We start from the raw sequence: 25305 nt of genomic DNA on the forward strand, positions 1-25305 counted from the left end.
TTGTAAGTCACTAGGACCTGGTTCTTCATGGACTGTTGCCCCATACAATTTATTTATTTTATTTAACCATTTTAAAACTGACAAAAAATCAACACATTCATCAGATTTTGTGACTGTAATCAATGTGTTTCAAGATCTTATGTATGTATGTCCATAGATGTCCTCGAACAAAATTAGATTTTTAACCAGGGGTGAAACAGCGTAAGGCGATAGTTGATTGTCACTGTTTTGATAGTCCATTTTGATTATCAACTTTTCTTTGTTCTTTGTAAAGTGATCGCTAAAAATGTACCATTAGCTGGCAGCATTGCAACAGGCATAAATGTCATTTCGATCAGCTGTTGTTTTTATATTGTGTATTTTTTTATTTCTTAAGTTTATACTCAGCATTAAATTGTACTTTACTTTCACTTATTTTAATCTTAACTTTGATATCTTTTCACATTTTTTAGCTAAAGAAGAATCGCACACCTATCTTTCTCAATTAATTAAAACAAATTGTGAAAGTGACAGCTAAAAAGCTGCCACCTACGAACCAAAGCAAACAATATTATTAGTTTTGATGATCAACAATCAACTATCGCCTTATGCGATTCCTCTTCAAGTATTTAGGTCTACCGATGTATTATTTTATTTGTAACTTTTAGAATACAATTGCATTCAAAATATTGGAAAGGAGTGAAACTTGTGTGGATCGAATTTTGCAGTCTGTTATTTCCAACAAACTTATTTTATTTCAAAAGAACGTTCATAAAAACATGTTAATAATTGTATGCTTCATATTTTCGGTAAAATAAAATCTAAATCGAAAAGAGAAAGCAGTGTTTTTACAAATAATAAATGGTGCCTTGTTAGCGCCATCTCTAGTCTCAATATGTAAGCAACCTTCAAAAACGAAATTCCTCAAACAATTTAACAACCCTGAAAACTTTCTGATATGTCAAATAAGAAAAAAATCTAATTTCAACTAAAAATCGCAACTCACCACCACCACACTTGACCATTTACCACAGTCGCACACAAAATTCGATGATTTTTCACTATGGCCTCTATGGCGGAAAACAACCGCAAGGAGTTCGATTTCTTTATTCTGTAAATAAATTTTGTTGATGAATTGAAATTGAAAGAAAAAACCTTCAAAGAAAACCCAAGTAGTGTATGTGCTTAAAAGTAAATCCCAATATTTAATTGCAATTAGGCGGATATTGCATAAGACTTATTCGTAATTCGTATTCGTATATTCGTCCATCTGTTCCGCCGTCGCCGCCGCAGATGCAATTTCATTTTGCAGCAGCACCAGAGTATAAAGTGTTTCCGTTTATCCGATTCGTAGTTCGTCTTCGTTTTCTCGTCTTTGCATTTTTGCCTTCGCAGTCGCATTCGCCTTCGCATTTCGTGCGTGGACTGTGAAAGTGCCCCCATCTCAAATTGGAATTCTGAACTGAAGAAGCCCAAAAGTTCCCGAGTCCCAAAAAATACCTAATCAAAAACTCGAAAAACTGAACTTTCTTTTACGTCGTCGTCTTTTTTTGTTTTTCGTGCTATTGATGAATTTTTCAAATGCTTGTTTCGATTGTTAATGAACCAATGGGTAAGTGAAGTTCCATAAAATATAGAGAAAAAAACATGAAGTATTTATTTCCCACATCGATTAATCATTTCCAAAAACAACAAAATATGTATGGGTTTGCTTTTATTGGTGGTCAAATACAAAAAAAAAAAGAAAAAACGTAGCCAGAGCCAGAGTCAGCCGGTTTGCTTTTGCTTGGTTGGTAAAGTGCCATAAAAAACTTTTGTAATGATCTAAAAATGTGTCAATAGCCGTAGCCGTAGCCTTAGCCATAGCCGTAACCGTAGTACCTACCAACGCAATCCGGAATCGGACTATAGATTCAGCAAGGGCTTCAATAAATTGCTTGCAAATTGCATCCCTTCGGAGCGTTCGTTCGTTTGAGGTCATCGACGACGATGAATGGGTGGTTTTTTATTTTTGTTCTGTATTCTTCTGTCAATAGCATAAGTATCGTTATATGTAGGAAAAGGTTCTGGTTCTGTCTTTGCTGTTTGGTCTTGGTGATTTAATTTATTGTGGGCTGTTTGTTGTTGTTTTGTTTTTACTGCGGGTGTGTGTAAGCGACAAGGTGACGGACGGCAGTGGCAGCAGTATGACACTTATAGTTGCAGCAATTTAGAGACCAAATTATGGTCGGTTAGGTTTAAGCTTAATTTGTGCACTTGTTTTGGTTTGGATTGATTGTTTCGTGTTTTCTGCATTTTGAATCGAATTAATATTTATACCTGCATTAGGACTCACTACTTACAGTTATTGGAGAAGTTTCTGACTCACGTTTTTAAGTATTTTCAAGTTTATAAAAAAAGTTTAGAATGAAGAAAGTTGACTTAAAATAGTCATTGATCGCGTTAGGCTATCAAACTAACCTCAAATTTGTTTGTATACCCGACCCAGCCATCCAATTGGAGAAACACCTACAGTGGTGGACACGAATTTAGCACATTGAAAAGAGTATAAGTATTTTTCTACTTTCGATCCTTTATTACTTGCAATTAACGGTTCATTTTTATGTTGTTACTATGACTACCTAATATGGTAATAAAAATGTGTAAATGATCGAAAAGTAAAATAACGTTTTGCGAAAAATGAAGATTGTTTGTGATTTGCGTTGTTTTTAGCCCGTTTTGCAATCAAAGAGTGTATTTTTAAGTTTTTTGTTTTTTTTCAAAGAAAATAAAAATTTTTGAGGTAATTAAATATTTCTTTAATGATCTATATTAAAAAATACAAACAAAATATTAATTATTCATGACAAAAGGAAAATGGTGCTCAAAGAAAAAAAGAAATCTGATCTTGAAATTGAAGTCAAAAGGGCGGACGGTAACAGACATTTATACGTTTTTAGAATGCTGGAACCTGGTTTATAATGCCCTTCGTCATTTCAAAAAGTATGGAGTTATTGAAAACGTTAAACAAAACCCCCGGGTCAGAAACACAACTACAAATGAAGATAGAATTATTTATAGGTTATTGACCAAGGATCCGTTTAAGACCTCCAGTGCCATTCGAAGCTAACTTTCAACGAACTATGGAGTAAATGTTTCCTCAAGGACCATAAGACACCGATTAAATAAAAACAATCTACGTGGGTGCGTTGCTTTGATAAAAATGCTTGTATCAAAGAATCTGAATTTCAGGTTAGTTTGCCAAAGCTTACCTAGACAAACCAATTAGTTTTTGGAAAAACGTGTTTTGAAGAAATAAATCCAAATTATGCCGGTTCGGTGTTCTGGGCTGCTTTTTCATAGCACGGCTTGGGACCCATCGTAAAAATAGACACCAAAATGGACCAGAACGTGTACAGAGATATCCTGTGGGATCATATGACAAACTACGCAGAAGACAGTTTGCCGTTATTATGGCGCTTCATGCACGACAACGACCTTAAACTCACTTCAAAGTTAGTGAAGTGTGCCTTAGAGGTGAATAAAATCGACGTTTTGAAGTGGCCAGCACAATCACCCGATCTTAACCCGATCGAGAATTTGTAGAATGATGTTGAAGATCACATTGAACAAAAAAAAACCAAACAACTTAACACACTTGTGACAGGAGATTCAAAATGCTTGGTATGCAATTTCAAAGTCACGATGTGAGGCTTTGATTGAAAGCTTGCCAAGAAGAATTGCCTCTGTACTGCAAAATAAAAGGTTCCCTACCAAATACTAAGAAAAACTTGGAATTGATAATGGTAAGTATAATTTTATCAAGAAACTGTTGATTGTGCTAAATTCATGTCCAGGCGAAAAATCGACATTTCTACATTCCATACTTTTTTCTTCTTACAAATGTTAAACATATTTGATGAAGTACTATGAAAACATAATGCTATGTATATGTAATGTAAATAAAATATAAATAATTTCATACTAAGAAAACAAATTCAAAATTAAATGTTTTTTATTTTCTTTAACAAGTGTGCTAAATTCTTTTGTTTTGAGGCCACTGATAATTTCGCCTGGAAAAAATATTAGAAACAATTGAACTGTTATTCTAACTTAAGTCAGGTTTAAGTTTATGCAAATAGGCTTTTTCAGTTTGTTTATTAGTTTGTCAGATATTTTATTTTAGATTCTAACTAAATTCTTTAAAAGTCGTCTATAATTTTAATAAGTATGGATCGCGAAATACATTGTACTCATTTTGAACGCGAAGTGTTGAAAAAACTAGGACAAGCTGGAAAAATGATGGTTAAAATTGAAAAAACTCTAAACTTTTTAAAGAAAAAAGTATTTGAAACTTTACATTCACGCCTAAAGAAGAAACAAGATGAAAAAAAGATAAACTTCTTCGCCTTTTGATACACTATTGGTAAGAATATGTAAGAAGAAACCATTTCTTTCCTAAAGAAACTCAAAAACTGACCAATGATAGCTAGAAAATAAGAAATCAACTTATAGAAGCAAGTCTTCCTGGTAGAAGTCCACATTTGTATTTGTATTTTATTGTATTTTTGAATTTTGAAATACAGAATTTTGAGACGCAGTATAAATACAGTATTTTGACCCATACACTATTTCGACCCCAACCCGTCTGTGAATTCATGAATATCGTAATGACTTGAAAAGACAGGGCGTGATAAAGCTTTCCACATTCGCGTAGTACTATTACTGATTAAAACAGATTAGGACAGTTCTACCGAATTTGGACTGATGTGAATTCCTAGAAGTGCAGTTATTGTTGTTGAACTGTTTAAAGGGAGAAATGCACCAGGCTCGCATAAATGGTTAAAATGACGGTAAATCGGGTCGAGATACACAAATGTGTTGAAGCGAAGTGAATAATTTAACGATAATATTATTACCAATCAATATGAACACTCTTCGTTCAATATTGTTCAATGCAACTTAATTAAGTTGCTAAAGCACCAGCCTAGAGATATAAGCTATGTTCAAGCTCTGAACGCATTTAAGTCTTATAGTTAACAGCATGATCAGATCGGGAGACAACATTCTTGCATCTTCTCAGGAACCCCAAAACATCTTGCGGCGTTTTTGGCGATGTCGCGTATGTGATCATTCAATAGAAAGAGGTTGGTGGTACACACACAGAAAGTGGAATTGTTCAGTTTTATTGATGTAAATGCCAAATGACAGTAAAAAGATGGTAAATTACGTTTTATTGATCGTAGGCAGCAATAAGTTTTCGACGCATTTAATTGTATTCGATTTTTGATTCCCTATTAAATAATGTCGGATTTAATGAGCTCTTCGTATATTGCCTTTGAAGATCCACATGCAAGTAGCAGCGTTGTGAATCTAAAAACAAAAATGAAAACTTTAATCTGCTATCATCAAAAAATCAGGTAAGCGGATTAGAAGTTGAAGACAGGAGATCATTAATACAAATTAGAAAGAGTGTCGGAGACAGAACGGAGCTGCGGGGCATACCAGGATTTATTTTGTGGTTTTCCAATTTAAATCCACCCAATACTAATTATATTGACCCTTCTCAAATTTAATTTGTAATCTAACCAAGTCCTTCAAAACCGAAAGCGGGCATTTCGACCAGAGAGCCCGATGATAAAACTCTTTCTATTAACATAAAGAAGCTCGAAATCAAGTTTAGTACAGTGCCTTGAATCTTAAAACTTTCTTAGTTTTTCTCCTAACTTATCTTCGAATTTCTAAATAGTCAAATTTTACCAAGTGACAAAATGGTACTAATATAAATAAAATATTTTAGTTGAACATATAACAGTGCTTCGATTTTTTATTATTTAAAATAAACTGAATTTAAAGCACAACAAAAAAAAAAACAAATACACTTCCAATTTTATCAATATAATCAAATATCAAATAATTTAAAATATATCCAATTTATGGTTACTTCAACAATCTAAATTTTGAAAGATTACTATTTTATTTTGGGCAAATATTTTTGATAAATATAAATTGAATATTTTTTGAATATTGAATAATAAATAAGTAAATTGCATAAATACCAACCTAGGCTTATAATATCTTTAAGAGAAAAAGAACACTTCAGGAAGAAACACATTATTCAATCATTTCTGTGTATATTTATTGTTTCACTTTTGGCACTGTTCCAAATGGTCAAGAAATTGTTTAAAAAATACATATCTAGAGTTGGCAGGCGACATATGCATGTTAAACTGTCAATTCTATAATATTTTAATAGATCCAGCTTTTTTAGTAAATATAAAAATGAGTATTTAACATTAAGAGATGTCTGTACTAAAATTATCTTGTATTTACTGTTTTTTGCTTTAATTGTTTTTGTTCTTTAAAAAATTAAGTAGTTGTTTAAAAAAAAAAACAAAGGAACTGGTATATAAGTTGGGATATTTATGTATCTTAAACGAAATAAAAGCAGCCCACGTAGCTTAAATGCTTTTGGATATTAACATCTCAAAAGTTGTATAAATATATAATTAAAACACCTACAAATCCATCATTTTCAAAAGCGAATATGTTTTTGTTTCTAAATAAAGTTTGGTGAGCAATCCTGCTCTCCATTTTCCCGATATTTATATTCTTGTTAAAGATTTCTCAACAAAAACATTAAATTTCCCAAAATTCCTAATAAGGGTGTGTTGATAAAATGACAATAAATTACTTATTCACTTATCTTTCCTAAATTTAAAGTGCAGCGAATGAGTAAATTGACATATTGAATATATTTCTCATTGAATTGTTATTCAAAATTAGCCAAATAATTGAACAAATAAAAATAGCTAGAAAATATCAGGTCAATGTTTTCTGGAAACTACAAATCCATCAATGAAAACTAACTCTACAAAAAAAAAAAACATTTAGAAAAAGTTTATTTTTCTTCAAATATAGATCAACATACCCCTTCGGAACATTCAGTCTTTTCTTTATGGTAAAACTAAAAAGAAAAGCTTTTACAAGTTTCTCAATTATTTATCATTTTTTCTATTTCTAAACCTGAATAATTTAAGGCCTACGTGATGATATTCTTCAATTTTTCACAAATTATCGTATTCATTCAAAATCTCAACAGAAATACAATGTTCGAGTATCTGTAGCAAAATCAAAACATTTCCTAATGTGCATTGAACTTTCACATTCCTTTTTTTTGTAATTTACATCTGCTTTAAAAATATGTACCACCTACGGGCAAACAACCAACACACACTCAAATTCTTAATTTATTCATTAATATTATTTTTAATAAGAATAAACAAAAAGCTGAATGTTTCCCTTAAAAGTTTAAATAAAAGCCAGCTTGACTAATAGCAGTAGTTCATTTGATAGACATACGGACAAACAAGAAAACATAAAATGCAATAAATAAAATTAATTTGTTGCAAGTGGCCAAAGAAAACGTTAAGGTTTTTTAACTCAAAGCTAAATGCACCCAATTACAATTACAATTGACAGACATAGACTGGCGTTAGTTGTGCTAAAGCAGCTAATGCTAGACGCCAGCCACCACGTTCAAATATACTTATATGCAATATACAAATCCTCCCACTTATTTAACTTGCCTTGTGGTATTGCCAAGAAACAAACCCCCCCATTCCCCGCGACGTCGCCATCGTTTGTCTAAGATTTCATAATTTTTTTAATGGTCGCTCAAGACATCACAGAAATGCAAAACATTTAAGTACCTGCACTCAACTTGAACGTACTTTTTTTTTTCGAAATACGATGTTTTATTTTGTCATCGCTAGGCCAACACGATTTCCGCTTGTTTCGATCTGTATCACGTCAAGAAAAATGCGGAATGTCTGTTTTTCCTTAAATAATAATAAACCAACAACAACAAGAAAATTTATACTCAACTGATTTTCCCACATTGTAGGAAAAAGCTCCTTCTTCAAGAACGTCAATAATTGGATTATTAATTCGAATATTTTCGGACGAAGAAAACAATGAAACAAATTGATGATTTTCCAGAAACGTTGAGGGTCAAAAATCTGCGTACACACATTCATCTAGGTTCTGAGCTTCTACAGAAATGCTTTATCCAAAATAGGAAAATTCTCCTAAAAACTAATTGCATGCGATTGCCATCGTTTTCTATTACTCTCTCTCTTTTTTTATCTGTTTTGGTCTTTATATGTTTTTAAATTCTCCTATTTTCAAGATGTGAAGTGCAGAGGAAGTTGGTTTAGGATTCAGGCGGAAATATTTTGTCTTCCCGATTGGATTGGGAATGGAACCTTATTATTTATTCAAAGTGCATAACATGTGAGTGAGTCTTAAAATAAACTGAATCATTCAAATAAGAAAACTATAAACTAAAAGCTTTATTCCGTATTTTTGTCTGGTATCTGCTCCTCTCTTGATTCTGGCATTCGTATCGAGTGCGAGTCATCCCAAATGCTTCTCCTCACACATCCTAATTTACTCTCAACAACGTTGGCGTTGGTTTGGTCGTCGCCGTCTTCGTTGTCGTCGCCTTCATCTGCTTCTTCGTCGGGCTATCAGGGAGGAGCAATTGTCGCCTTCGATGTCGGTCTAAGATTCCGAAAATATCTAATGTGCTCAAAAAATAATTCAAAAACAGAAAAAGAAGAAAACGTATATCTCGATCATGCCAAGAGCTTTTTCACAGCACCAAAGTGCGATCAGTATGCTATAAGCGATACCAGCGAATCGATTACGCCGCCGCCGTGCACCAACAGAGCCGACGTCGTTGCCGCACTATTTCCACTTAATATCATTTAATTTATTTTGTATTTTCTATTCTATTTTCCGCACTAAAAAAATATGTAAATTTTTCAATTACGCATCGCACGAGGAGAAAGTGTTTATCGATACAAATTTTCAAAAATGTACGTTTTCAACATGAACGTATAATTTCAGTGAATTAAAGTTCTTCGTTTAGAAATATTATTAGATAATATTCAGTGAATTTTTCAATAATTACTCACTTTTTCAATTTTTTTTCTTTTCTTCATCGACATAATTAACACGGATTTGAAAAAATACGAAATTATTTTTGTTCTCTCTAATTAAAAATATTTATTTCATCGACATTGATCAGAGAGATAGAGAAGAGAATACTGAAGGAGCCAGAAAGTGAGTGCGCGTTGATATTTTTAGACCAAAAACTACATGAGTATTGTATGAATATAGTATATTTTTTAAGTTTTGTGTTTTTGTTAGCGGCGCGGCGTAGCTATTCTATTGAGTATTAAGCGTGTGTTTCACAATGTGCAAACTATTTTTCTATGATATTCGAAAGGAATCTAAAAATACTTAAAAATAGCAAATAGATAAAAAAGTAGGGAAGTCGTTTTTGTCGTGATGGTCTCGTCTTTAAATCAGATCTTTTTTCTAAACGTCAAGGATTTTTATTTCTTTATATTGTTCTCAAAAAACTGCTCTTTTTGTCCTATTTATTGAGACTGCTTGTTTTTCAATCATTCCTGACCGAAAACGGTCATCTGTCTGGGTGGCCTAGTTACTGCGAAAGGGATGTTATATGATTACGAAGCATTTCCTGCAAATGGAATTCGCGTTTCAATTTTGTAAACAAAATAATACAATTTGTCTACTTATGATTGTACCCGCAGTCTCTTACATTAAGTTGACGGCGGAGCCAAAAATCACGGAATTAATTTGCCGGTTAATTAATTTGGACAAATTGCAATACATAGGGTGATCGAAAAATAAAACATGAATCATTCTTTTTTTTAATTACAAATATTTTTGTATAAAAATAACAAAAAAAACTGCAAATAAATTTGTTAAAATTAGAAAAGAAAAAGCTACAAATAAATTTGTTAAATTTAGAAGTTGTACGTAAATAGAAAATATTTATGCACAAGACTTAGTTTATTTTTATAAACCCATAAACATTGAAAATGTTACAAAATAGTTTCAACTTATCTAACTAACTAATCAATGATTGTTATCAGATCGATATCGATAAATGTGTTTATTAATCAAAACCTTAAACAATCTAAATAAAAACTTTTCAAAATGTTTTGAATTTAGGTAGTCATTTCTATACACGGTTTTTTATAGTTTTGTCAGAATATGTGTAAACAAAAGACGCAACTGGAAAATTGTATTCAATAAAATAGGTGAATTAATAGTGCGAAAAAATGCGTTATACTTTTAGACGTTACACATTCTTGCATTCAATCACAGCTAATCTTTTAAACATAAACATTTCTCGAAAAGCTATGTATAAACAAATTGGAAAATTTCTATTAGGCTGCAAAAGGTAGAGAATAATTGCTTACAACGTCAACACCTATCTTAAGTTTTTAGACTTGCTGCCCCTTGCATTTTATATTCGCTTAGTTTTTGAAACGAACCAAAAAGATTTACGCAAAGATTTACTATCTCTTATTTGGGGAAATGCTTCGAGTGAGTTCATTCTTGTAGATGCAATCAGCAAAGCTTTATCTACAATGTACATCATTCTTAAAAATGATTTTTAATTCCACTTCAGACTTTTTTTTTTTTCGATTTGTAAATTTACTTATACTTATTGGGTTTGTATAATTTTTATCAGTAAGTCAACTCAGGCCCCTGGGGAAGAACGACAGTCCTGTGTTTACCATCGATCGTAAAATTTAATTATAGGAAGGAAGTAAACCGTAGCTTCTTGCGTTAGCTCACAAGTTGAGAATTTTCTGAGTGCAGTTCTAAGCTATGCCTTTTTCAATAATCATGAATTGATCAGTATCATTCATCATCGAGCTTCACTGATTTCTCTAACTTGCTCCACAGGAGCCCCCACGTGGAGCTGCAAGTAAGCACTTCTTTCTTCCAGATTACAGACAAGCATATAGCATCCCTGCATCTACACGGAAGTCAGTTTGACTCCCAAAAAGGTAGAGTCTAAGGTCCAAATAATTATTTCATGAAATTTTATAATTGTTAACCCGAACTATCTCTTGGTCAACCCGCATTTAGAGTAGAAGGCAGAAATCTGTTAAACTTCAACAAAAAATCTCTTACAAAAGTGATGTGTCTATGAAAGTTGCGTACATTTTTTGAATTACTCACCAGAACTAATAACCAAAAAAATTGTAGGTTAATGAGGTTGTTTTTTAGGGAAATTTTTTACAAGCCTTAAAAAACTAAATTAATTTTGTAAAACAGAACCAACAAATGTTATTGTCAATAATAGTTTTGAAAAATACGTATTAGAGAAAATATTGAAAACTATCTACTCATTAACGTATGTATATAGCTTTGAAAAGCTTAAGCTTATAAGCCTTATTTAATCTTAATAGATGATATCTCAAAAATCTGTAGTGTTAAAATGGTTTTAAATTCGGATTCGACGTGAGGATATCTAAAGTCTTTGAAGGTTGATTGCCAGTTATGAAAAACTTGTTGACTAGTGTAGTTTTCGATTCAATAATAATAATCATCGACTTTGGTGTACTTGAAGTTAAACACTTCGACACACAACTTTTTCTAACACTGACAGTTTTCACTTAATAAAATGACGATATTCTTCACAACTAGTTGTCTACTTTGATAATTCAGTAAAAAAAGAAATTTTGAAAAGTGTACCACACTTAAATCATGTACAGTATTCGAATGAATACAAATCCAATGAACAATATTTTAATTCTAAATTTCATTCGAACCAACGGAAACAGCCAGTAGATCATCGATTGCCAATCAAAATATTGATGAGGACGATCTTTTTTGTATTATTGGAATGAATCGGAAAGCTGATTGTTGTGCATCTTATGATCTTGTTCTTGTTCCTTAAATTTCTATTTTTTTTAAAATCATTTAGATCTACTGCACCCAGTAAATTTAATTTGAATGTAATTTTTGTTTTAAGTTTTTCAATTCTTTCTTTGGAGTAAGTTTTTGTCTATCCATATATCAACATTTGCCCTAACGTCTTATTCATTTCTTAAGTGTGATTATGCAGCTATTATCTTTTTGGCAACACTGCACTGGTATAAACAGCTGACGCACGTTTCGTGCTTTGTTTCACTGTGAAACAGCTTCGGTTTGGTCTATAATTTAACCATGAATCGTCTTACAAACGAACAACGCTTGCAAAATATTGAATTTTGTTATCAAAATGTGTGCTCTGTTAAGAAAGTTCATAGCGCGCTTCTTCCATTTTATGGTCAGTTTAATCGAAGCACTGAAGCGGCTATTGTTGGACATTAAACCACCAACAAGCTTACGTAGAGTGCGAACTGAAGAAAATATCGCACTGTATCGGCCAGTGTTAATGATGACCATCAATAACCTCTGTTACTCAACAACGTGGAAAATTTTGCTGAAGGTTTTAGGTGTGATGCCTTTCAAAATACAGCTGGTGCAAGAACTGAAGCCTACTGCAACGTACATTTTTGGTGAATGGGCTCTTAGAAGTTGGCCGAAGATCCATCTTTTACCGTAAAATGGTGTTGAGCGACGAAGCTGATTAAGCAGAATTGTCGATTTTGGAGTAAATATAAGCTAGAAGCTTTACAAGATCTACCAATGCAACAATGGCGAGTTCGGTGAACATTTTATTTCACGTTCGGGATTGGTCAATTGGCCGCCTAGATCGTGCGATTTAACGTCTTTAGACTATTTTTTGTGGGGCCATGTTAAAGCTCATGTCCAGTCCGCTTCATTTGACGCATTCGAAGACAACATTGAAGCATTTATTCGTTTGAGGCGCAGTCAAAGTCAACATGAAATAATCTTCAAACATTAAATTATATGGACAATACTATCGGTTCAAATCAAGATTTCATGCATTTTTCTGAATTTGATGTGTTTTTTTGTTTGAAAAACTTTCTTATAGCTTTTAAAAAATCACCCTTTCTATAAACACCTGATTCTGCAATGGATTTTTAGCCTAAATATTTCAAAACAATTATTTTATTTAAACAAGCAAAGCTATTTACAGCACCGTTAAACAAAGATTGAAAAGCATACCGCACAATGATTAAAATTTAAATTAGAAATAATTTGTTTTGATTTTGTCTGTTAGGGATTTGTATCTTACACAAATGGCAATAGTAAGAACTGAGTTGAAAAAGATCGACTGTTCAACGAAAATTCAATTTTGCAATCTTCATCAAACTGATAAAAAATATATTAAACTCCAAGGTTCAATCTTCACAATGTTTTTGGCAGTCAGATACTTGAACCAATCAAACAAAAAACCGAAGGATAATCACCGTGCTTTGCACTGTACACTATTTTCAAAAAAATGACATTGACTTACTTTCAGTAAGAAAAAGTGAAAGATGACAACAAAAGCAATCAATCGACCTTGAAACACTGCACGGAAAAGGATAACTAGAATAAGTGGTGCATGAAGTATAATGCCAATTTTATTTTTTCTTACTACTTCCTATAACTATGTGTGAACATTTATATGTTTAGGTATTGATTTATTGTAAAAAGATTAAAGATCTGCATTGAAAGGCATTTTTATTTATTGAATATGTGGAACGTATTTCAAAACTTTAATATTTTACTAACCCCTGGCAAATTATCAGTTCTTTTTTCAATGGATGTCTGGAAAGTGTATTCTTGATTTTGTTTAAAATATTGAATTTTTTTTTATAGGAAACACGCTTAAGTAAATCTTAATATTTTTAAAAATGTTTGTACAATAAAATATTCTATTCGTAAACATACAACTCTTTAAGTCCGTTTTCAACCAAAGAAGAAGAAATTCATGAACTGTCTTAAAACTGGTGATGCCTGGGAGTCTATAAATAATGCGTGATTGCATGTTCCAGTGTCCATCATGTTAGTTTTATTTTGTTTTTAACTTTAATTTAGAAAATGTGTTCTCGTACTTAATTAAGAGGTAGTTCTATTTTTTTTTGTGTGGTTTTTGTCACTGAAAACTTCCTCAATGACAAAGAGAATCTTCTACAAAAATATAAATCTCAACACACACCTACTTTTTGAATGCATAATGTGAATTAAAAATACAAAAAGAAATAAACCAACGATAACAGGAGAGTTCTTTTTTGGCGTTTTTGCCCCAACTCTGCTCTTCAATTCAACGCAGGAAGGAATATATTTGTTTTATAGATTCCCCAAATGTCTTGGCAAGCAGCCAAAGTTTATTATTTGAATTTTTTTTTTCCAAAAACAAGAAACAAAAATTCCAAGTTATTAATAAAAACTGCTATAAAACTCATAAACAGCAGAAACACATTTCCCACGGACTCAATATTAGTTCTGGTCTCAAAATGTTAGTATTTTACTTATTTTACATTAAATCGGGATCAATTACATGTGAAAATAATGACTAATCAGAAAATATGCGTCAAAATTGAAAAACATCTTCATTGTACTTACCTCCGTTTAGGGTAAATATTTATATAGCACATCGTAAACACTCGAATGTGTGTGCTATGAGTTGAAATAAATATTTCCATGCATTTTATTTTTTATTGCAGCGTTTTTGACACTTGTAGGCGTTATTAATAAATTTGAAGTGAGAAAAACAGAAATACAGTTCGTCTGAAAGCTTTGATTTATTTTTTGGTTGTATTAAATTTCAGTGGCACATTTTCTTGACTTGCCATTTTCTTAATCCATCAATTATTTCAACACAAACTTGATTGTTAACCCTGATTAATAAAGTTTTATAAAACCTGCAATCGAATTATACTTTTCCTAGGGGTTTTGACGGACTTAGTTCGAATACTTACTTACTTAAGTCCTCAGACCTGTTAGGTTCGTTGGGAACCTCTTAAGGGGCATAGGGTCTCTACTACGCCTACGTGCCATCGTGTACGGTTTGCGGAGATGTGTTTCAGCTCCCTCCAACTTTTGCCTAGTCCGACTCGACTGTCCTGTGCCATGTGCTTCTCGGTCGTCCAGCTCTTCCACTACATTGCTTGGCCTGCAATCCAGTCGTTACCTTTTCGTAGCGTATGTCCAATCCATTGCTACTTAATCCTTCGTATTATAGCGTCTATAGATTCCTGGCCTGTCCTTCTATGAAGGACCTCATTTGATATACGGTTAGTCCAGGAAATGCAATATATTTCGAATGCGATTTTCAGTATTTAAAACACTTTTTAAAAAATACTCATTAGTTGCTAGGCTCCACCCACAGTTTGACCAAAAAAAAATCAACAAAGGCTTCAAAGTAATTGTTGTTCTTATAACAAATTAGTTTATTACTTATTCAAAAAATATAAATGTAACGTTTAGAATTGGGTGTTTTTAAATTGACTCCGAAAATTAACAATTAAACGTATTTTTGAAAACCTGTAAAGATTAAAATGAGAATTTACGAAAAGAAAGTTTTCAAAAAATGTATCTAGTATATTTTTACTATGCAACGTTATCTGTCTTGTTTTACATAAGCCCAAGAATTTTTCTCTCAGAGCATTCTAAGATGTTTTCAGCTTGCTTTTACAAGGTCCAAGCCTTAGTGCAATAAATAAGAACCGGGATGATGAGTGTCTTATAAAGGTTGACTAGTTGCTCAAGACTTGATTTTATTACTCAAAAACCTTTCAAGTCCAAAGAAGCACTGATTTGCCGTAGTTATTGATTTCAGGAATGGTGTCGTTGTCTGAATTTATAGCGACGTCTATTATTTATTCCTCAACTACCTCAAAGTTATTGCTGTGCGTTTACACATTTGGTCCAAGACGACGTTATTCAATGTCCTTTCTTGATGACAGCATATACTTGGCCTAGGCCTAATTGACTACTAAGCCATTTTTCTTCGCTTCCATCGCAATGCTCAAAAACGAGCCACTGATACCACCCTTTGATCTTCCAATTATGTCAATATCATCGGCGTCTCCCAGTAATTGGACATGCCTTTGGAAGATTGTGCCTCTAGTGTTGGCGATTAAGTTTTGAATAATTCTTTCCAGAAAGATCATTAATCTTGATTGCCTTGAATAAAACCTTCTTTTATATCAAAAGCATCGATGCAATCTTTTCCAAACTTGATAAAGCAGCTTGCATTTCCATGGTCATAATGTACAAACCTAAAACTTTGACAGGAATGCTAGAACTAGACAATACTCTGTAAATCGAAAATCGATGATAAAATTAAATCCTCGAAATCGATGAAGAGATGGTGGAAACGATTTGAAATTCCTGAGTTGTTTGCAATATATACCGTTATATGAATATTTAGTCAATTGTGGATTATATAACCCTATTAGGTTGTTGTAAACTCAAATTCAAGACATTTTTGTTCATTTGCATCAGTCAACAAACTTAATTTTGTTAACCAGCATAATCGTCAGGCATTTTTTAATCTTCAATGTCTTGTAGAGCTAAGCTCGGATTGCTTCTCGAAATCAAAAATACAAAATCCTAAATGTCGCCTGTTTTGCTACTTTTTTTTACGCAAGTTATGTTTTTATTTGTTTTAAATATAATATTTTATATTTTATCTAATGACTATTTAAAAATTTGATTAGAAAATCTTTATATTTCAGAAATGGATACCCCATCGGAAGAATGCTCAAATTTTGCTGTTTACGACAAAACACCAAATTCAACACAAAATAAATACAACCTTGTCATTCGTCCAAACTACACAGTTGAGAAGGTCTTCCGCGATGTATCGATACAGTTTCCATATGATTCATATGACCTGATCATGCAACCTATCGATGAGAAGGATTCTATGGTAAAAAAAAATCACTTTTTTTTAAAGAAAAACTAAGACAACACCTTTATTTAAATTTAAGATCTATTTAAACGACATCAAATCAAATAAAGTGGAAGAAATACCCGGCTTTGTACCACAAGCTAAGAATTTTCTAATTATTCTGCCACCTGGTGAGTGGGAGAAGAGTTCGAAAGAACGTTTCGAGATCTCCTTAGGTCCTGTTCATCAACAACAGCGTAAATTTTCGATGGTTACGATGACCGATTCGTTGAATCTAAGCCCCATGACACCGGACCCTGTTTCGGATGACGATTTGGCTCTGGGCGCCTCAGCTAGTCCCACGGAATCAGATCCCATAAACGGTACATCTATGATGCTTCTGCCAATATCTAGTCCGAACAATCACACGCAAATTGGTCCTATTACTCAAGAGAGTTTCGAGGCAAATGAGAGTAACCGCTTGAAGTCCTATTCGCGTCCTTCAGATATGGAATATGGAAGTCTAGTCAGCCAACATCAACCACCGGCAGCGGCTTATGTAGGACTTGTCAATCAGGCGATGACGTGCTATTTAAATAGTTTATTGCAAGCTCTGTACATGACTCCTGAGTTCCGCAACGCGCTTTATCGTTGGGAATTCGACAACGACAATGAGGCGAAGAGTATTCCGTATCAGTTACAGAAACTGTTTCTAAATTTGCAAGTAAGTAAAAGAAAAACCCAAAAGTTTGGTTCAATCTTTTAATATTCTTTTGGACTTAGACATCAAAGAAAGCAGCTGTAGAAACGACAGATCTCACTCGAAGCTTTGGTTGGGATTCTCGAGAGGCCTGGGAACAACACGACATTCAGGAGATGTGTCGTGTCATGTTCGACGCCTTGGAACACAAGTTCAAAAATACAAAACAAGCACACTTGATAAGCAATCTGTACGAGGGAAAAATGATAGACTATGTCAAGTGTCTGGAATGTAACACCGAGAAGACACGTGCTGACACTTTCCTTGATATCCCCCTGCCGGTCCGGCCGTTCGGAAGCTCAGTTGCTTATGGCAGCATTGAAGAAGCCCTTCGAGCTTTTGTTCAACCAGAAACACTCAACGGAAATAATCAATATTTCTGTGAGAAGTGCAACAAGGAGTGCGACGCCCACAAAGGCCTTAAGTTCAAGAACTTCCCATACATCTTGACGTTGCATTTGAAGCGTTTTGACTTTGACTATCAAACAATGCATCGTATCAAATTAAATGATAAGTAAGGTTTTAATATTTTTAAAACACACACATTTATTTTAAACTGTTTTTTTTTTTTTTTTTTGTTCAATCTTACAGAGTTACCTTCCCACAAACCCTGAATTTGAACACGTTTATAAATGCCACTGATGCTCAGACATTCAGCAACTTGAACAACGTCCACATGAATGGCTTCGCTTCGACATCAAATAACGATGACTGCAGCACAACAGACAGCGGTTCAGCGATGGAGGATGATAGCTGCAGTGGAATAGCAACCACTGCCAATTCTAGTCAGCACGAGAACGATATGCAGGAGGACGATGAAGGCATTGATATGAGTACGAGCACGGATAATCGAACTAACGCTTCAGTATCGCTGGCCTCGAAGAACGACAGTGGTCCTTATTTGTATGAATTGTTTGCAATTATGATTCACTCAGGAAGTGCATCTGGAGGTCATTACTACGCTTACATCAAAGAGTTTGAGAACAATGAGTGGTTCTGCTTCAATGACCAGACAGTGTCGCCTGTAAGTGTGGCTGACAAGAAAAGCCTCTACATCATCCTTTAATATTATTTTACGTGTTTTGCAGGTAACCCAAGAAGATATACAAAAATCGTTCGGTGGAAGCGCAACCAAAGCATACTACACGAGTATGTACAGCTCAAGTACAAACGCCTACATGCTTATGTACCGCCAGATTGACCCAAAGCGTAATGAGCGTGCTACCAAAACAGAAGATTTCCCCGAGTACTTAAATGCACTATTGCCAAAGCTAAATTGTGAAGAAGAAGCACGTCATTCTCGCCACACCGAACTGGCTCTTGAAAGCAGAATAAAACCACGCGTCTACTTCTACAATCCTAAACTGAAGAAGTTGAAAGTAACTCGAGTGTATGTTTCTCGTTCATTTGATTTGAAATTCATCCTCGAGTCGGCCTACCAGAGTTTGATGGTTGAGCAGTTCGCACCCGTATCTCGCTGCAGATTGGTGGCTTATGACGAAAAAATCATTCGTAGTTACGAAAAGGATGGCGACCATCAACTGTATCCCTCGTCGGACTATTTACTTGAGTGGAAAGGTGAAAACGATGAGTTCGAGACGTACGAACCTGGCGGCGTAACTCTGCAAGCTTTCAAAGTTAATCTAGATTCAATGGAAGTAGATGGGCCACATTTGGTGTATTGTTCGACTTTTGAGGCTAGTGATGCTTTGAAAAAATCGGTAGCAATTCGGTTGGGTCTGAAGGAGAATGAGGTGCTCTTAGCCACCACACCTGGCCACAAAGTCTATGTAGCAACAGACCCCAATGCATCGCCGGAAGCTCAAGATAACTTCAGGAACATAGTGAAGAAAATGTTCTCAAAGTTGACATACTTTTTCCTCACGGTGCCCAACACAGACCCTGACAGTTTGGAAATCATGAGTATTCCTCAATACGATGCCCAGAATGGGGTCGATGTTGTGGATGCTGTTCTCATGAATGGAGACGCTTCGTCCGAATACCACCGTCGCGAATCACCCCTGCCACCCACAACGACAGAGAGCAACAGCGAAGACAGCAGTCTAAGCGATGGTGATCGTACTTTGGTAGACACAAACGGTGCAATGTCCAGTACAAGCCACTCTCCCCAGCTATCCAGTCCCGATGAATCCGAATCTCCGGAAATGTTCCACAAAATTAACTCCATTCTTGTAGATGGACCTCGGATATCGACGGCGGATGAAACAGCAGCACAAAACTTGTACTTCTTCGCAGACAAAATCGATGCCGATCCTCCCCCTTCTGCCTTGAATGGAAATCAGGAGGACTCGGAAGACTGCAATCGCAAACCTGCGGTGATGTACAAGGTGATTGTAGACTCGGGCATGAAAATGGCTCAGTTGAAAAGGCATCTGGAGGCTCTGATCCGCGTCCCAGGAAATTACTTCAAAGTCACTAGAAAATACGACACCACAGCCCCCATTTACCCATCGCATACATTACTTTTCCTGAACGAGGGAGAGATGTTGATTGCTGAGTTGGGAAAAATCCTGCAAAATGACGAGCATAAGGCTAAGGTGTACTTCATGAGATTGAGTGAGCTCAACAACAACACAGGGAAGTTGCCATGCGTTTGCGAGTGGATTTTCAAGCATGGGATGACAGTAAGGGATGCGAAGAAGCAACTGGTTGCTCAATTGCATCGGATCGATGCTGCTAAATACAAGACTTTGACTGTGGATAATTGCCGATTGTGGATCAAAGGGGGCAGGAACCCCGTGTATTTCTTGAACGACGACGAGCTGCTGGGAACTGAAGGAAGTTCCGCAATATCATCAGAGGTACGAATGAAGGCTTTGTTGACGTGAAACAAGATTTCTTTTAATAAATCAATTCTTCTTTAGTTTTTAATACAAGAATGCGAAGACGGTATTCCTCCAGCGACAAGTGATAGTAGCTTGACAATATTTGTCAGACGCTGGTATCCTGACGTATTAGAGTTGGATAAATTCCAAGAAATCACACTAGAAAGTGAGTATTTCTCCTGTTTATGCGTACACAGATCTAAAACTATACTTATTTTACAGAACACACTGATATCAAGCAAAAACTAGCTTCAATATCTGATATTCCGGAGGAGAACATAGCGTTTGGCAAAGTAAGCAAACCTGTAGTTTGATTAAAATCAAAAATTGCATAAAACATTCCTTGTTTTTTTAAGGTAAACTCTTCCTTCCCATGTACAAATATCTCCATGGTTAGTATCAACACCACAATGAGATGGTACACTAACCCAACGACCATGGACAAAGAACCACTCTCAACGACAGTTAGTGGAAATGTTTTTTTCTACAAGTAAGTTTACTATTTATCAACCTTGCATTTGAATTTGGTTATTAAACACAATCCTAACCTCAGGGATGATTCTGTGCAACTCAAAGTACTGACCATGGAAGAACGACGAGAATTCAACTTGAAAGAAAAGAACAGGTTGGACCGTCTGGGGTGTCCGTCAACGACATTGTATTCACCACGCAGAGAACGTGCACTTAAGATTCACTTAGATTTGTCCCCAAAAAACCCAAGCAGTAGTAGTGTAGCCTTGAAGACGGCTGAAGGCGCATCGAGTAAGCTAGCAGACGAATAAAGCTCCAACATGAACATGAACTTGAACAACAATAAAACAAGTTGCTGTTGCTGCCAGGAGTATTGCAAATAAACTTGGTTTTTTACTCATCACATTGCTGGACGTTAGTTACCAAAAATATTAACCACAAACAAAACAGCACCACGCATGCATGAAACCATCATCACCAAATAAAAACGCGCACCACTCAAATTTAGGGCATTAGTTACTAAAACGCTCAATGTTTGTTAAAGAGCGTTCGAGCGACCCAAGCAGAGTCTGTGGTTAGATGTAAAATTCATAAAAAAACAACTCTTAGCTTAAATAATGAGACTGTTAAAGTTATTATTAAACAAATTATTATTCTCTTTTTCCTTAAACAAAAACAAACAAAATTAAGTTCTTTTGCAAGAACAAAACATGTCCGTCTATGTTTTTATTTCGTTTTTTTTTCTTTGTTAGAATAGGTACGCATTTTGGCCTTTGAACAATATACACTCTTAACAAATATTGAATAACGAAAAGATTAATGCTTAACGAAATAAGAACTAAAAATTACTTAAAATATTTATGGTAAAAATAAGAAACACCGCATGGAACTTACGCATTTTTGAACTCTCTTTTATATTGCGTTTTCCTTACGGCCTCTATTCATTATTTTTCTTTGTTGAGTTTAAATTAAGTTTTCAGTTTAACGGTAATAATATTTAAACAAAGATTTAAAAATTACAAAAACACAAGGCGCCCCCATTCTCTGGAACGATACTTAATTAAAATTTCAACCTAGGAGCTAGCTAGACAGTTAACTCTGGAGAAAAAGAATAATGACGGCGATTAAGTTGAACTTAAATGATTAAGTCTCGTTTCACCAACCGGCTGCAAATGATTGATGTAAGGTTTTATGTTTCGTCGTTTATTATATTTTTTTTGTTAGTTTATCTTTACATTTTACTTTTAAAAATATATTTGTAAATAAGTTATTAAAAAAGAAGAAAATCTGTACCAATCAATAAAATAAATTGTTTTATTTTTATAAGGGATTCATTTCCTATTGAGAAAAACGATTGCCAAAGAAAGATCACACCATAAAAGAAACGTATTTTTATGCCCTAAACAAACCTCTCCAACGATCTACATATTTCGAAAAATATTTTTTCTTAATTTTTCAAAAAAAAAAAATCGTGTTTCCGATCCAGCCGAAATGCATATCAAAAGAAAGGTATTGTCATGTTCTACCCAAAACTGCAAACCAAAAGTTTCTGCGAGCTCTAGCTGCCGAGATAATGAGGATTATGCAAATTTACGGAAGTTTCACGCAACCCACAGCAGATTTTTTGTGTTGATTGCGAAAATTTCCCAACCAAGCCTTGCAATAGGATGCGACTTTCAGTGCCTTAAAGAGCATGAACACACCTTTCCAACGATGTATATATCACGAGAAAATATTACATTTAGTTTTTTTCGACAAAATCGTGGGCTAACCCCTTGGCTAAAAAAAACATTTTTTTCAACATTGTTCGCGATCCCGTCGAGATGCACATCAAGAGAAAGGTATTGTCATCCTCTACCCACAACTGCAAACCAAATGTTTTTACGAGTTCTACTTTCCGAGACAATGAGGATTATGCAAAGTTACGGAAGTTTCACGCAACCCACAGCAGATATTTTGTGTTGATTGCGAAAATTTCGCAACCAAGCCTTGCAATAGAATGCGACTTTCACTGCCTTAAAGAGCATGAACACACCTTTCCAACGATGTATATATCACGAGAAAATATTACATTTAGTTTTTTTCGACAAAATCGTGGGCTAACCCCTTGGCTAAAAAAAACATTTTTTTCAACATTGTTCGCGATCCCGTCGAGATGCACATCAAGAGAAAGGTATTGTCATCCTCTACCCACAACTGCAAACCAAATGTTTTTACGAGTTCTACTTTCCGAGATAATGAGGATTATGCAAAGTTACGGAAGTTTCACGCAACCCACAGCAGATATTTTGTGTTGATTGCGAAAATTTCGCAACCAAGCCTTGCAATAGAATGCGACTTTCACTGCCTTAAAGAGCATGAACACACCTTTCCAACGATGTATATATCACGAGAAAATATTACATTTAGTTTTTTTCGACAAAATCGTGGGCTAACCCCTTGGCTAAAAAAAACATTTTTTTCAACATTGTTCCCGATCGCGTCGAGATGCACATCAAGAGAAAGGTATTGTCATCCTCTACCCACAACTGCAAACCAAATGTTTTTACGAGTTCTACTTTCCGAGATAATGAGGATTATGCAAAGTTACGGAAGTTTCACGCAACCCACAGCAGATTTTTTGTGTTGATTGCGAAAATTCCGCAACCAAGCCTTGAAACAGGATGTGGCTTTCACTGCCTTAAAGAGCATGAACACACCTTTCCAACGATGTATATATCTCGAGAAATTATTACATTTAGTTTTTTTCGAAAAAATCGTGGGCTAACCCCTTGGCTAAAAAAAACATTTTTTTCAACATTGTTCCCGATCGCGTCGAGATGCACATCAAGAGAAAGGTATTGTCATCCTCTACCCACAACTGCAAACCAAATGTTTTTACGAGTTCTACTTTCCGAGATAATGAGGATTATGCAAAGTTACGGAAGTTTCACGCAACCCACAGCAGATTTTTTGTGTTGATTGCGAAAATTTCGCAACCAAGCCTTGCAATAGAATGCGACTTTCACTGCCTTAAAGAGCATGAACACACCTTTCCAACGATGTATATATCACGAGAAAATATTACATTTAGTTTTTTTCGACAAAATCGTGGGCTAACCCCTTGGCTAAAAAAAACATTTTTTTCAACATTGTTCGCGATCCCGTCGAGATGCACATCAAGAGAAAGGTATTGTCATCCTCTACCCACAACTGCAAACCAAATGTTTTTACGAGTTCTACTTTCCGAGATAATGAGGATTATGCAAAGTTACGGAAGTTTCACGAAACCCACAGCAGATATTTTGTGTTGATTGCGAAAATTTCGCAACCAAGCCTTGCAATAGAATGCGACTTTCACTGCCTTAAAGAGCATGAACACACCTTTCCAACGATGTATATATCACGAGAAAATATTACATTTAGTTTTTTTCGACAAAATCGTGGGCTAACCCCTTGGCTAAAAAAAAACATTTTTTTCAACATTGTTCCCGATCGCGTCGAGATGCACATCAAGAGAAAGGTATTGTCATCCTCTACCCACAACTGCAAACCAAATGTTTTTACGAGTTCTACTTTCCGAGATAATGAGGATTATGCAAAGTTACGGAAGTTTCACGCAACCCACAGCAGATTTTTTGTGTTGATTGCGAAAATTCCGCAACCAAGCCTTGAAACAGGATGTGGCTTTCACTGCCTTAAAGAGCATGAACACACCTTTCCAACGATGTATATATCTCGAGAAATTATTACATTTAGTTTTTTTCGAAAAAATCGTGGGCTAACCCCTTGGCTAAAAAAAACATTTTTTTCAACATTGTTCCCGATCGCGTCGAGATGCACATCAATAGAAAGGTATTGTCATCCTCTACCCACAACTGCAAACCAAATGTTTTTACGAGTTCTACTTTCCGAGATAATGAGGATTATGCAAAGTTACGGAAGTTTCACGCAACCCACAGCAGATTTTTTGTGTTGATTGCGAAAATTCCGCAACCAAGCCTTGAAACAGGATGTGGCTTTCACTGCCTTAAAGAGCATGAACACACCTTTCCAACGATGTATATATCTCGAGAAATTATTACATTTAGTTTTTTTCGAAAAAATCGTGGGCTAACCCCTTGGCTAAAAAAAACATTTTTTTCAACATTGTTCGCGATCCCGTCGAGATGCACATCAAGAGAAAGGTATTGTCATCCTCTACCCACAACTGCAAACCAAATGTTTTTACGAGTTCTACTTTCCGAGATAATGAGGATTATGCAAAGTTACGGAAGTTTCACGCAACCCACAGCAGATATTTTGTGTTGATTGCGAAAATTTCGCAACCAAGCCTTGCAATAGAATGCGACTTTCACTGCCTTAAAGAGCATGAACACACCTTTCCAACGATGTATATATCACGAGAAAATATTACATTTAGTTTTTATCGACAAAATCGTGGGCTAACCCCTTGGCTAAAAAAAACATTTTTTTCAACATTGTTCCCGATCGCGTCGAGATGCACATCAAGAGAAAGGTATTGTCATCCTCTACCCACAACTGCAAACCAAATGTTTTTACGAGTTCTACTTTCCGAGATAATGAGGATTATGCAAAGTTACGGAAGTTTCACGCAACCCACAGCAGATTTTTTGTGTTGATTGCGAAAATTCCGCAAC

The 25305-nt window shown here is 34.9% G+C and overlaps 1 protein-coding gene across 5 annotated transcripts; it reads left to right on the top strand.

Moving 5' to 3' along the window:
• The first annotated feature begins 1032 nt into the window (after window positions 1-1032).
• On the top strand, window positions 1033-21974 carry LOC129944243 (ubiquitin carboxyl-terminal hydrolase 47). 5 transcript variants are annotated; one of them, XM_056053560.1, is made up of 11 exons: window positions 8498-8840; window positions 9053-9087; window positions 16416-16627; window positions 16689-17312; window positions 17372-17862; window positions 17940-18372; window positions 18437-20170; window positions 20234-20360; window positions 20417-20487; window positions 20551-20684; window positions 20748-21974. In XM_056053560.1, the coding sequence occupies exons 3-11, from the start codon at window positions 16436-16438 to the stop codon at window positions 20974-20976; spliced, it is 4035 nt and encodes a 1344-aa protein (XP_055909535.1). In that variant the 5' UTR covers window positions 8498-8840; window positions 9053-9087; window positions 16416-16435; the 3' UTR covers window positions 20977-21974. The 5 variants fall into 5 exon arrangements, with proteins under 5 accessions (XP_055909531.1, XP_055909532.1, XP_055909535.1 ...); XM_056053558.1 differs by having other exon boundaries at window positions 16434-16627; XM_056053556.1 differs by lacking the exons at window positions 8498-8840; window positions 9053-9087 and adding an exon at window positions 1033-1591.
• Window positions 21975-25305: the final 3331 nt, after the last annotated feature.

This window comes from Eupeodes corollae, chromosome 2 (genome assembly GCF_945859685.1).
Source record: "Eupeodes corollae chromosome 2, idEupCoro1.1, whole genome shotgun sequence".
In the NCBI taxonomy this organism is placed as follows: Eukaryota; Metazoa; Arthropoda; class Insecta; order Diptera; family Syrphidae; genus Eupeodes; species Eupeodes corollae.